Source organism: Phyllobates terribilis, unplaced genomic scaffold (assembly GCF_046119375.1).
Source record: "Phyllobates terribilis strain yellow unplaced genomic scaffold, ASM4611937v1 Scaffold_2__4_contigs__length_985480577, whole genome shotgun sequence".
Lineage (NCBI taxonomy): Eukaryota > Metazoa > Chordata > Amphibia > Anura > Dendrobatidae > Phyllobates > Phyllobates terribilis.
Window position 1 is genome coordinate 47401653 of NW_027362762.1, and position 15492 is coordinate 47417144.

Below are 15492 nucleotides of genomic sequence, written 5' to 3' on the forward strand. Positions count from 1 at the left end.
GTGCACCTGTCATAGTCATTAGGATTCATTAGGACAGGTGTATGATCCCTGCCGATAGATAGCTGTGGGTCGGGAACACCACCCAATGCCAAAATGAGGGGAGCCAGATAATCCCTTTAAGTATCTGTGGGATTCTTTTCAGAAATTGAGAGTCATCACAGAATCCGGTTTGTTAGTTTGGTCATTCATGGTCAGACACACTGGGTCAAGGACTGGCAACAGATGGGTAGACATGGTCAGGAGATACAGGCCAACAGGACAGGAGCCTAAAGTCTCAAAGCAATGGTGAGGGTCTTTCATAAAACCCAGGGTAATTTGATGTTGGATGGCAATTCGACCCTACTGTTCGTTCAAGAGGTCCACATATACATGTTTCCTACAGTAGGGTGGTGCAATGTCAGGAAGCAGCGGCAAAACGGTGGCAGCCAGGAACAGGAGGCAATCGGAGCAAATACTCCTTTTACTACGCTGGTTATGGTGGAATGGCTACCATCCCGGCTACCATCCTGGCATATAGCATGACCAGCCCACTTGGCTTGGGCACAAAACCCATCTTCATATTTTGGTAATAATTTAGTACCCAAATAGTGTAGGATAACTGGTGAGGAACCCCTGAACAATCGTGAGAAAGGAGGGAACCGGCCCATCCTGGGCACCAGCTCTCTATTCTACAGACCACCGTATGTAGAGAAACTCAATGGACGCCATTATTTATTACCACGATTGACTTATTTTTCTGTTTTTGCCCCATGCCCTCCATCCAGGGGTTTGCAAACCAAATCTCAACAAATACTACAATTTATTCTATGTCCTTTTTTTAACTCTATATAATGTATAAAAAAATAGAACCACCACCTGTATTTTATAAATGTTTTCCTTTATATTGAAACCTGCCATAGGAAGTACAAAATAAAGGATTTTCTCAGAAAATATGGGCTTCTGCAGAAATGCAAAATAGTTCATAGTCCAGAGACGATCACCTACCGTGGTGACAAATAAAAACATTCAAAGTTCCTTAGCGTTTGGGTCAAATCAAGTCTTTTGGTTTCCAATTATGCCGTTGTATTTCAAGGTCAAGGAGCTGCCGTAAAGAACCTTTGACAAGTCCTCAACTGGTCCTTCATATTAAGCTTTAAATTGTTGGGTGACTTTTTGTTTGCAGTAAAAACCCAACAATCCCACACCTATGGCAGTAACCAGTAAGACCAGGGCTATAGTTATAATAATGACTATATTGGTGTCTTTCATCTCCTCTTCTTCACAGTTGTCGGAATCGTTCTGACCTAGAAGTATCTCTACTCTTTCCCCATCAGAGTTCTGACACATGGTGGCATCAAGACCTATGATGTCCGCCATGTTCCGTCTCACCATATGGGTGATCCAAGAATTTGCACAGCAGCTAAGAGGGTTTCCATACAAAGAAAGAGTTTTTAAAGTATTTTCCAAAACAGGGATATTACTTTCCTTCAGATTGCTGAAGCTGTTATTACTCAAGTCTAGCGTCTCCAAAAGACAATTCTTGTTCCAAGATGGAAGCCACGTCAATTGGTTCCCTGAGAGGTTTAGATACCTAAGTTGGATTAAAAGAGGCAAGTCAACATTTACCTGAACGAGAGAATTATCTTCAATGTGTAGAACTTCAAGAGAACTTTCCAATCCCTTCAAGGCATTTGGTTTGATGGTAAGTCCAAGGTTCATTGAGATGTCAAGAAAAGTCAACGGTGTGCCGAAAAACGCATATTGCGGTAGAGTTTTCAGCATATTCTGCTGGAGGTTTAAATATTGTAAAGTCGGAATGTTATAAAAATATAAACAAGCGAAGGTCTTTGGTTTTTGTTTCGCAGCTTCCAAGTTCATGCCACACAAGTCAACATTATTGTTTTGAAGGTCAATGGTGGCAATGCTGGGAAGATGTTGGAAGGTTCTAGATTCCACCACCTGAAGTTGGTTATTTTGTAAGTAGAGGACTTGCAAAGATGGTAACGAGCCTGTACCAAGGGACATGTTCTGTATCGAATTTTCACTCAAGTCCAGTTCTTCCAAAGAATTCAGTCTAACTATGTCTCCAAATTGAAAAGACTGAAGGCAATTTCTGCTCAGGTTGACAAATTTCAGCATCGGCATGGTGGTAAAGATGTCTTCGGCGATGGACTGGATGTTATTGTAACTCAAGTCTAGATGAGTAAGTTTTAGTAAATGAACCATACTTGCATTCCTCCCACCATCCTCATCCAACCAGCTATACTTCTTCTGAGACATTTCTTCTCCGCACCGGATAAAGTTCATAGATAAGTTCAAGAAAATTATATTGTTGACATTTGGGAAAACTGGGAAACGTACTAGTTTGTTGTCGCTGAGGTCAACGTATCTCAACTGATATTCTTCGTCGGATTCAGAGGTGTAAAATGATTGCAGACTGTTTTTGCTGAGATTTAGACTTTCGAGCTGTCGGAGGTTAAATTGAGAGATGCAGGTGATGGAGTTCATGGCAAGGTTAATTTTTTTGAGATGAACAAGGTGCTCAAAAGAACCTTCTTCGATGTCCATGATGATATTGTTATGAAGGTCGAGTTCTTCTAGAGATGGCGTCCCTGAAAACATTTCCGGAGAAATCATTGTGATGCTGTTTTCTGAAAGAGAAAGGTAACGAAGGAGAGGAGCATGTTTTAAAAAGTGTCCGATAATATCGTCGTACAAGCTATTCCTTGACAAGTCCAACTTTTGGACGTTGGGTAAGTGACCTACGTCTGGTGACCCATAGCTTGCAAATTTGTCCAAATAGTTATCAGAAAGATTGATTTCCTTCAAATTGATCATGTCCTCAAAGGTATCGGGCTGGATATATTGTATCTTGTTGCTGCTTAGATCAAGGGTCTCTATGAAGGAATACAGAGCCAGCGGGGTCTTGGTGAGGTTGCGGAGGTCATTCTTAGACATATAGAGAATATTAATGTTCACGGGAAGTCCTAGTGGAATCTCTTGAAAAGATTTGTTCTGACAATGTGCCACCGTGTTTATCTGTCAGGGAAGAGGAAACAGAAAAATATTAATAGGAGCAACATGATATGGAATGAGATGCAGAAGAGTTTTATCAAACCCATTTCAACAGAATTTAGGCTTTTTGACTTTATGTTGAACGTCAAAGCTCCTAGACCTCTTTGTTTTCCTACACATTGCAAGTTGAGAATCCATCAGTGATCTTTTTCTCTAAAATAGATTTTGGAGCTCTTTTTTTTCTGAGATCTCTTCTGTTTTATGACCACATCAAATTTCAGCTCAACTTTGATGTGGTCTGTGGTCATAAATCAGCAACGAGGAGTTCAGTTCCTTCCCTAAGCCGTGAGCCCATAAATATGACATCCACAAATAGTAACAGGGTGTGTGTACAGGGGGTGCATAGATGACACAATCCGTTTAAAGGGGTTGCTCCACCCACCACATATCCTCAGGATAGAAGCTAAATGTATCATCAGAGGACACTTGGTCATGGGGTCTCTGTGTGAACTAAGCGATAAGACCACCACTCCACAGAATTGACAGACAGTCGCCCTGCAGTTGGTTGCAGGAGATCTCTACGTTTGGCATTACAGACATCTTCTTAGAGGCTGTCTCTAGGACCCAGTGGCTACCTCCCTCTGGCTGTTTAACACTCTGGCTTGGGTGTATAAATACCTGCTGTGTTTCAGAGGGAGGTGCCGGCGATATTCATTACTACTTGTGAAGGCTTTGCCCTCTCTGGAGCTTGAGGACGTGTATTTCTCTGGAGTCGTCTAAAGCTAAGCAATTTTCCCCTGTTTGTCCTTTCTTGTTGTCTATAGTGTTTAGTGGAGATCGACTAGTGCTCATCTCCTCCCTTCCCTAGCCTTAGCCATACGCCAGCAAAAGACAGGGCGAGGCACGCGTGCGGCGATTAGTGAAGAGCCAATATTGGGACATTAGGGGAGACAGGGTGATGCTAGATCCACCTATGGGGTCTCCACTTCCCCCCTTTCCCTAGAGTCTGGGTTCCCTTTCCCTCTTCCCTTAGAATTGCACTAAGTTTTTCCCACACCTTGCGTGACACTATGGCTAGGAACCCTGGACACACATGCGCTTTACCACTCACACAGAACCAAAGAAGTGAACACAGTGCTGGACACGCATGGGCACGACTAGATCGAGAAGTACTCCGTGGTTGGATTCCCCCCATCGATCACACATTTATCCTGTGGATTAATTGGATTATCCCTTTGAGTCTGTGGCCAAATGAAGCTTTTCCTTTTAAGGCTGCCACTATCTTTTCTAAAATTGCCACAATGGTAGGGTGGACTGACCCCTGAGTGGGTTTCCTCAACCCTATTATGTTAGTATTGGGGTGCCAAAGCTGGAACCTCCATCGATGGAGTGGGGCCCCCCCTCTAAGGGCCCCATAGTAAATGAAAGGGAAGCCTTTTTGGTTAATTGACTTCTGCCTAATTTTTTGCACCTTTAAAGGGACCTGAGCGATGGAATAGACGGCACAACCAAAACCTTCGCTCTCCTCCGCAGTTTACAGGAGTTTTGTGTAACGAGCGCTGCTCTTCATTATACTTCTGCTTCATGTTTTCCCTAAATGTGGTTATTAACAAGTTGCCCCCGGAGCGGCTCATTCTCCAGATACAGAGCTCGGCTTGGTTAATCTATCACAGCCCCATCTTCAATGCATCGTCCATTTGGCAAATCCACCAAAGAAAAATCCCCGTGACCGGAGCTGTGGGAGTTTGTGCTAATTGCTGAAGCTGTGGAGAGACATCTGCTTCACATGAGTCCTGCAAACATCGCGCCGCGGAGCCAGATGGGGCTGTAGAATACAATTGTGTGCCTCTCGCTGGACTTACATATGTTCTCATCGTAACGCATGTATACATGGTGGCAGCAATGACTATCGCATGGATGGATATGAGATTTAAAGGGGAAGTCACAACATCAAGGATAATGCCTGGTGGTGGGACCCTTTAGGAAGGTGGAATTTGACAGTTTTTATACTTGGGGTTGCACCAACCACAGTCAGGATCACTCAAGACCGATCAGTTGCCTATCCTTAAAGAGTAACTAAACTTATATATATATATTCTCTTTTTGTCCAGTTTGGAAAGTTTTGAAAGTTTGCAAATCAAAAAAAAAATTGACGTAAGCAACTTCCAAAACCAGACTCTCCCCATTCTATTTGCCGACTTTAGCTGCATTAATATCAGAACTGGAGTACAGATGATGGCAGTGATGAAGGCACTGCCATCATCTGTACTCCATATGAGTACGAACTGGTATCAATGCAGCCGAAGAGTGACATGACTTGTTGTACAGCAAATGTACTGGCTGCAGCTCATCAATATCCCATCAGGGTGGACGTCCGCTCTGCCGAAATAGTAAAGGCTGAAGCTGACGAGACACAACAAGTCATGTCACTCTCCGGGAAAAGCGGCACCGACATTGCTGGAAAGGAAGTACTGATCATTATTATTTTAATTGGGGACCTGGAATGATTGAGCTGGGGTTTTTCCATTAGTGGACAACCGCTTTAAGACCCCTTCTACTTTTGCTGTTTTTTTCCTATTGGCTCCAAGGACAAAGATCTTTGCCCATTGTTGACTCTTGGAGTAACAGAAGTGTTGGCTGCTCTGGTTTCCTTGAAAAGCCAATTTTTGGTGGTCCTACCCCACTGACCCCCTGTACTGCGGTCCAGCTGGCCAAGAGGACAGGGGTGGAAAGATGGGTAGACTTGATGTAAACCATGGAGGCCTTTCCCTTCTAAAAAGTATCCACTAGGGGGCAGTAAACTTTTGATCACCAGAGGTACAGAGGTCATAATGATGAAGAGGGATGCAATCCAGAGCAATCCCTCACCCCACCATGGGCGCCCAGTGGTATGGAGGGAATGGAGAGGATAGCTTGTAGAAAAAAATCTCCTCCCCACAATTTCCCGTCCTTCCATTTTTTTTCTTCAAGTATGTGTTTTTATCAGAACCGTCCTTATCTAGATATTATCTAGATATTTCTATACTCAGAATCTAGAGCCGCAACAAAGACGATGTAATTCCAAACTTGTCCTGCAGTGGCCGCTGTTCTCAACTAGAAATTCAGCAGCCATAATTAAAGGGAACCTATCAGGGGATTCATGGTGGAAGAATGAATCACTTGACAGGTTGCCTTTATGAAAGGGGTCGTCCAGATCTAATTCTTCTCACAACTGAAGATTTGCCACATTGTCACATCAGTCCTCAGAGCGTGGAGTAATCCGTATCGCCAGCTGATACATTGTAACAAACCATCAGGACAGGAGAGAGATTTATGCTGAAATGTACAACTCAGAGACTTTTCCCTCTGGATGCGATTGCAACGACCCCTCAGCTATGAGAAATTTTAGATTGTTGCAGTTTTTTTTTAATGTCTTCTGATGTTCCTATTTTCTGACAGCAAGCAGAGTTTTTGAACAAAAAAAGTTTATTAAAAAGTTTTCCATTTACAATGATTAGGCTTTATTTGCAAAAAAAACCACAAAAAACTTTTAATTCTATGTTGTTTTTTTTTCCCCAGACATAGCGCCACTCTTAGATACAGGCTGCGTCTGGTATTGCAGGTCAGTCCCGTTCACTTCACTGGGAACCAGCTGCAATGCCAGACAGCACTCATGCAATAGAGTGATGGTGTTTATGGGACAAAAAAGAAAAACTTTTTTTTTAAATTGATTAATTTTACTTTATTTAAAAAAAAAAAAGTTTGTTAAAGGGGTTCTCAGATTTGGACTATCCCTATTTCAATAGTCTCCAGAAAATAAGCTGCTCATAGTGGGCTCTGCTGCGGGGAACCCTGAGTTCTGCTGTGGTCTGTGAGAGAACCTGCTTAGTTTTCCTGCAGCGCCTCCGCAGGACATAAGAGGCATTGCAATGCATGGTCCTCCAAGGGAATCAGCAGTAATTAGAATCCTCTCTAATAATGAACATGTTAATGGGGAAGGTGGATTTATGGGTCGTGAGATATGTTAATTGCTATTTTCTGGATATCACTCAGCTCTATGAGATTCCAGCAGGACATGAAGCACATTCTTGCAGCTGATGTTTGTGTAGAGGGCACTTTGATGTTCTCCGGTGGAGGTTATAGTCAGAGAACAGATGCTGGGAGTAATCTGCCGCAGTTAAAGAATGGTAAATATTTCCATTGAAGATGGAGTTTACTTTCCAAGAGCAACACTTCCTAAGTACTCTCCGGAGACCACCGCTGCCTCATGTCACTGGGAATGCAAGATTTCTTGGCCAAGATGGAGCAGTTATGTCATACTCAACCCAACGGATAAAGGATCCATCCTCCAGTTTTACTGTACATGACGGTGCACACTTCTAAAGGGGTATTTTGGAGTTATAGTAGCTTAAAATAACTGTTTTCTTCCAGAAACAGCGCCACACCGGTGCACAGGTTGTATGTGGTATTGCATCATTTATATGGAATTGATGGGGGGCTAAGTTTAAATACGAAAAAAAGATGACGCAGTTATTGGAAGAAAGTAACAATATTTTTCTAATCCAGGACAACCCAAATTCCCAAAAATTCTGCATGGACTGGCATGATAATTGGTCCAGTGGGTGGTCATGTGGGTAGCCCAGTTCTCTGACCCACTACTATATAACATGTCACCATTATTATAAATTGCAGATGGTACCAGGGAGCCTGTTACAGATTTTGCTGTAACCCAGGAACTTCATATTACGCCTTTGGTGGGCGAACCAAATACCACCATATAGTGCCAAGTGTAGTGCCGAAATATAAGAATATTCTCCCCTTATGAATCTGGAAACATTTGGAGGGGCAGTTTACCCCATGTAGCTCCCTGGTGTTGCATTGCACATGCTGCCCCCCACAGGGCCAATACATCGCTGCACATGGTGGCAACAATGTAACAACTTGTTTCTTGTCACGTGACGTTGTATCTCTTCAGCTGCAGAGATTTCCTAGAACTCAGGATGTCGGCTTCAATCTGCGCAGTTTCAGGAGGTGGAAACATGACAGATTCTTGGAGTTTATTTCTTTTTCTGAAAAACTGGCTGAATGCACCTCAGGTCCCGCGGGACATTTCCTCACTGCGAACGGCCCAGAAATCTGCAGAAGCAAAGAGCGGACGAAAGCTTCCCAGAGGAAATACTCCCATCTCTTCTACACGGATTCCTTTTCTTACAGGAATCTGGCTCAGATCTGTGTATTGTTATATCTCCAGGATAGCAGAGCATGGAAAATGACATAAGTGCTCAAGTATATACCGTATATGTATATCGCAGAGGGGATTGTACACATGGAATTATATAAAGCACTTCCAGTCCCACATACAAGGGGGCAGTATTATAGTAGTTATATTCTTGTACATAGGGGCAGTATTATAGTAGTTATATTCTTATACATAGGAGCAGTATTATAGTAGTTATATTCTTATACATAGAGGACAGTATTATAGTAGTTATATTCTTGTACATAGGAGCAGTATTATAGTAGTTATATTCTTGTATATAGGAGCAGTATTATAGTAGTTATATTCTTGTACATAGGAGCAGTATTATAGTAGTTATATTCTTATACATAGAGGACAGTATTATAGTAGTTATATTCTTGTACATAGGAGCAGTATTATAGTAGTTATATTCTTGTACATAGAAGCAGTATTATAGTAGTTATATTCTTATACATAGAGGACAGTATTATAGTAGTTATATTCTTGTACATAGGAGCAGTATTATAGTAGTTATATTCTTGTACATAGGAGCAGTATTATAGTAGTTATATTCTTGTACATAGGGGCAGTATTATAGTAGTTATATTCTTGTACATAGGGGGCAGTATTATAGTAGTTATATTCTTGTACATAGGGGGCAGTATTATAGTAGTTATATTCTTGTACATAGGGAGCAGTATTATAGTAGTTATATTCTTGTACATAGGGGCAGTATTATAGTAGTTATATTCTTGTACATAGGGGCAGTATTATAGTAGTTATATTCTTGTACATAGGAGCAGTATTATAGTAGTTATATTCTTATACATAGAGGACAGTATTATAGTAGTTATATTCTTGTACATAGGAGCAGTATTATAGTAGTTATATTCTTGTACATAGGAGCAGTATTATAGTAGTTATATTCTTGTACATAGAAGCAGTATTATAGTAGTTATATTCTTATACATAGAGGACAGTATTATAGTAGTTATATTCTTGTACATAGGAGCAGTATTATAGTACTTATATTCTTGTACATAGGGGCAGTATTATAGTAGTTATATTCTTGTACATAGGGGGCAGTATTATAGTAGTTATATTCTTGTACATAGGGGGCAGTATTATAGTAGTTATATTCTTGTACATAGGGAGCAGTATTATAGTAGTTATATTCTTGTACATAGGGGCAGTATTATAGTAGTTATATTCTTGTACATAGGGGCAGTATTATAGTAGTTATATTCTTGTATATAGGGGGCAGTATTATAGTAGTTATATTCTTGTACATAGGGGCAGTATTATAGTAGTTATATTCTTGTACATAGGGGGCAGTATTATAGTAGTTATATTCTTGTACATAGGGAGCAGTATTATAGTAGTTATATTCTTGTACATAGGAGCAGTATTATAGTAGTTATATTCTTGTATATAGAGGCAGTATTATAGTAGTTATATTCTTGTACATAGGAGCAATATTATAGTAGTTATATTCTTGTACATAGGGGGCAGTATTATAGTAGTTATATTCTTGAACATAGGGGGCAGTATTATAATAGTTATATTCCCGTACATAGGGGGCAGTATTATAGTAGTTATATTCTTGTACATAGGGGCAGTATTATAGTAGTTATATTCTTGAACATAGGGGGCAGTATTATAGTAGTTATATTCTTGTACATAGGGGCAGTATTATAGTAGTTATATTCTTGTACATAGGGGCAGTATTATAGTAGTTATATTCTTGTACATAGGGAGCAGTATTATAGTAGTTATATTCTTGTACATAGGGGCAGTATTATAGTAGTTATATTCTTGTACATAGGAGCAGTATTATAGTAGTTATATTCTTGAACATAGGGGGCAGTATTATAGTAGTTATATTCTTGTACATAGGGGCAGTATTATAGTAGTTATATTCTTGTACATAGGGGGCAGTATTATAGTAGTTATATTCTTGTACATAGGGGCAGTATTATAGTAGTTATATTCTTGAACATAGGGGGCAGTATTATAATAGTTATATTCTTGTACATAGGAGCAGTATTATAGTAGTTATATTCTTGTATATAGAGGCAGTATTATAGTAGTTATATTCTTGTACATAGGAGCAGTATTATAGTAGTTATATTCTTGAACATAGGGGGCAGTATTATAGTAGTTATATTCTTGTACATAGGGGCAGTATTATAGTAGTTATATTCTTGTACATAGGGAGCAGTATTATAGTAGTTATATTCCTGTACATAGGGGGCAGTATTATAGTAGTTATATTCTTGTACATAGGGGCAGTATTATAGTAGTTATATTCTTGTACATAGGGGGCAGTATTATAGTAGTTATATTCTTGTACATAGGGGCAGTATTATATTAGTTATATTCTTGTACATAGGGGCAGTATTATAGTAGTTATATTCTTGTACATAGGGAGCAGTATTACAGTAGTTATATTCTTGTACATAGGGGGCAGTATTATAGTAGTTATATTCTTGTACATAGGAGCAGTATTATAGTAGTTATATTCTTGTGCATAGGAGCAGTATTATAGTAGTTATATTCTTGTACATAGGAGCAGTATTATAGTAGTTATATTCTTGTATATAGAGGCAGTATTATAGTAGTTATATTCTTGTACATAGGAGCAGTATTATAGTAGTTATATTCTTGAACATAGGGGGCAGTATTATAATAGTTATATTCCCGTACATAGGGGGCAGTATTATAGTAGTTATATTCTTGTACATAGGGGCAGTATTATAGTAGTTATATTCTTGAACATAGGGGGCAGTATTATAGTAGTTATATTCTTGTACATAGGGGCAGTATTATATTAGTTATATTCTTGTACATAGGGAAAGTATTATAGTAGTTATATTCTTGTACATAGGGAGCAGTATTATAGTAGTTATATTCCTGTACATAGGGGGCAGTATTATAGTAGTTATATTCTTGTACATAGGGGCAGTATTATAGTAGTTATATTCTTGTACATAGGGGGCAGTATTATAGTAGTTATATTCTTGTACATAGGGGCAGTATTATAGTAGTTATATTCTTGTACATAGGGGGCAGTATTATAGTAGTTATATTCTTGTACATAGGAGCAGTATTATAGTAGTTATATTCTTGTACATAGGAGCAGTATTATAGTAGTTATATTCTTGTACATACGAGCAGTATTATAGTAGTTATATTCTTGTACATAGGGGCAGTATTATAGTAGTTATATTCTTGTACATAGGGAGCAGTATTATAGTAGTTATATTCTTGTACATACAGGGCAGTATTATAGTAGTTATATTCTTGTGCATAGGAGCAGTATTATAGTAGTTATATTCTTGTACATAGGGGGCAGTATTATAGTAGTTATATTCTTGTGCATAGGAGCAGTATTATAGTAGTTATATTCTTGTACATACGAGCAGTATTATAGTAGTTATATTCTTGTACAAAGGGGCAGTATTATAGTAGTTATATACTTGTACATAGGGAGCAGTATTATAGTAGTTATATTCTTGTACATAGGGAGCAGTATTATAGTAGTTATATTCTTGTACATACAGGGCAGTATTATAGTAGTTATATTCTTGTACATAGGAGCAGTATTATAGTAGTTATATTCTTGTACATAGAAGCAGTATTATAGTAGTTATATTATTGTACATAGAGGGCAGTATTATAGTAGTTATATTCTTGTACATAGGGGGCAGTATTATAGTAGTTATATTCTTGTGCATAGGAGCAGTATTATAGTAGTTATATTCTTGTACATAGGGAGCAGTATTATAGTAGTTATATTCTTGTACATAAGAGCAGTATTATAGTAGTTATATTCTTGTACATAAGAGCAGTATTATAGTAGTTATATTCTTGTACATAGGGGCAGTATTATAGTAGTTATATTCTTGTACATAGGGGGCAGTATTATAGTAGTTATATTCTTGTACATAAGAGCAGTATTATAATAGTTATATTCTTGTACATAGGGGGCAGTATTATAGTAGTTATATTCTTGTACATAGGAGCAGTATTATAGTAGTTATATTCTTATACATAGAGGACAGTATTATAGTAGTTATATTCTTGTACATAGGAGCAGTATTATAGTAGTTATATTCTTGTACATAGGAGCAGTATTATAGTAGTTATATTCTTGTACATAGAAGCAGTATTATAGTAGTTATATTCTTATACATAGAGGACAGTATTATAGTAGTTATATTCTTGTACATAGGAGCAGTATTATAGTAGTTATATTCTTGTACATAGGAGCAGTATTATAGTAGTTATATTCTTGTACATAGGGGCAGTATTATAGTAGTTATATTCTTGTACATAGGGGGCAGTATTATAGTAGTTATATTCTTGTACATAGGGGGCAGTATTATAGTAGTTATATTCTTGTACATAGGGAGCAGTATTATAGTAGTTATATTCTTGTACATAGGGGCAGTATTATAGTAGTTATATTCTTGTACATAGGGGCAGTATTATAGTAGTTGTATTCTTGTATATAGGGGGCAGTATTATAGTAGTTATATTCTTGTACATAGGGGCAGTATTATAGTAGTTATATTCTTGTACATAGGGGGCAGTATTATAGTAGTTATATTCTTGTACATAGGGAGCAGTATTATAGTAGTTATATTCTTGTACATAGGAGCAGTATTATAGTAGTTATATTCTTGTATATAGAGGCAGTATTATAGTAGTTATATTCTTGTACATAGGAGCAATATTATAGTAGTTATATTCTTGTACATAGGGGGCAGTATTATAGTAGTTATATTCTTGAACATAGGGGGCAGTATTATAATAGTTATATTCCCGTACATAGGGGGCAGTATTATAGTAGTTATATTCTTGTACATAGGGGCAGTATTATAGTAGTTATATTCTTGAACATAGGGGGCAGTATTATAGTAGTTATATTCTTGTACATAGGGGCAGTATTATAGTAGTTATATTCTTGTACATAGGGGCAGTATTATAGTAGTTATATTCTTGTACATAGGGAGCAGTATTATAGTAGTTATATTCTTGTACATAGGGGCAGTATTATAGTAGTTATATTCTTGTACATAGGAGCAGTATTATAGTAGTTATATTGTTGAACATAGGGGGCAGTATTATAGTAGTTATATTCTTGTACATAGGGGCAGTATTATAGTAGTTATATTCTTGTACATAGGGGGCAGTATTATAGTAGTTATATTCTTGTACATAGGGGCAGTATTATAGTAGTTATATTCTTGAACATAGGGGGCAGTATTATAATAGTTATATTCTTGTACATAGGAGCAGTATTATAGTAGTTATATTCTTGTATATAGAGGCAGTATTATAGTAGTTATATTCTTGTACATAGGAGCAGTATTATAGTAGTTATATTCTTGAACATAGGGGGCAGTATTATAGTAGTTATATTCTTGTACATAGGGGCAGTATTATAGTAGTTATATTCTTGTACATAGGGAGCAGTATTATAGTAGTTATATTCCTGTACATAGGGGGCAGTATTATAGTAGTTATATTCTTGTACATAGGGAGCAGTATTATAGTAGTTATATTCCTGTACATAGGGGGCAGTATTATAGTAGTTATATACTTGTACATAGGGGCAGTATTATAGTAGTTATATTCTTGTACATAGGAGCAGTATTATAGTAGTTATATTCTTGTACATAGAAGCAGTATTATAGTAGTTATATTCTTATACATAGAGGACAGTATTATAGTAGTTATATTCTTTTACATAGGAGCAGTATTATAGTAGTTATATTCTTGTACATAGGAGCAGTATTATAGTAGTTATATTCTTGTACATAGGGGCAGTATTATAGTAGTTATATTCTTGTACATAGGGGGCAGTATTATAGTAGTTATATTCTTGTACATAGGTGGCAGTATTATAGTAGTTATATTCTTGTACATAGGGAGCAGTATTATAGTAGTTATATTCTTGTACATAGGGGCAGTATTATAGTAGTTATATTCTTGTACATAGGGGCAGTATTATAGTAGTTATATTCTTGTACATAGGAGCAGTATTATAGTAGTTATATTCTTATACATAGAGGACAGTATTATAGTAGTTATATTCTTGTACATAGGAGCAGTATTATAGTAGTTATATTCTTGTACATAGGAGCAGTATTATAGTAGTTATATTCTTATACATAGAGGAGAGTATTATAGTAGTTATATTCTTGTACATAGGAGCAGTATTATAGTAGTTATATTCTTGTACATAGGAGCAGTATTATAGTAGTTATATTCTTGTACATAGAAGCAGTATTATAGTAGTTATATTCTTATACATAGAGGACAGTATTATAGTAGTTATATTCTTGTACATAGGAGCAGTATTATAGTAGTTATATTCTTGTACATAGGAGCAGTATTATAGTAGTTATATTCTTGTACATAGGGGCAGTATTATAGTAGTTATATTCTTGTACATAGGGGGCAGTATTATAGTAGTTATATTCTTGTACATAGGGGGCAGTATTATAGTAGTTATATTCTTGTACATAGGGAGCAGTATTATAGTAGTTATATTCTTGTACATAGGGGCAGTATTATAGTAGTTATATTCTTGTACATAGGGGCAGTATTATAGTAGTTATATTCTTGTATATAGGGGGCAGTATTATAGTAGTTATATTCTTGTACATAGGGGCAGTATTATAGTAGTTATATTCTTGTACATAGGGGGCAGTATTATAGTAGTTATATTCTTGTACATAGGGAGCAGTATTATAGTAGTTATATTCTTGTACATAGGAGTAGTATTATAGTAGTTATATTCTTGTATATAGAGGCAGTATTATAGTAGTTATATTCTTGTACATAGGAGCAATATTATAGTAGTTATATTCTTGTACATAGGGGGCAGTATTATAGTAGTTATATTCTTGAACATAGGGGGCAGTATTATAATAGTTATATTCCCGTACATAGGGGGCAGTATTATAGTAGTTATATTCTTGTACATAGGGGCAGTATTATAGTAGTTATATTCTTGAACATAGGGGGCAGTATTATAGTAGTTATATTCTTGTACATAGGGGCAGTATTATAGTAGTTATATTCTTGTACATAGGGGCAGTATTATAGTAGTTATATTCTTGTACATAGGGGGCAGTATTATAGTAGTTATATTCTTGTACATAGGGGCAGTATTATAGTAGTTATATTCTTGTACATAGGAGCAGTATTATAGTAGTTATATTCTTGAACATAGGGGGCAGTATTATAGTAGTTATATTCTTGTACAT

The 15492-nt window shown here is 37.2% G+C and overlaps 1 protein-coding gene across 1 annotated transcript in view; it reads right to left on the reverse strand.

Moving 5' to 3' along the window:
- Nucleotides 1-856: 856 nt before the first annotated feature.
- LRRC32 (leucine rich repeat containing 32) overlaps nucleotides 857-15492 on the reverse strand; it is an 82855-nt gene continuing 68219 nt past the window's right edge. Inside the window, exon 3 of the mRNA XM_073669605.1 lies at nucleotides 857-3018. Coding sequence (XP_073525706.1) covers nucleotides 1126-3018 — 1893 coding nt within the window. The 3' untranslated portion in view covers nucleotides 857-1125. The remainder of the gene's footprint in view (nucleotides 3019-15492) is intronic.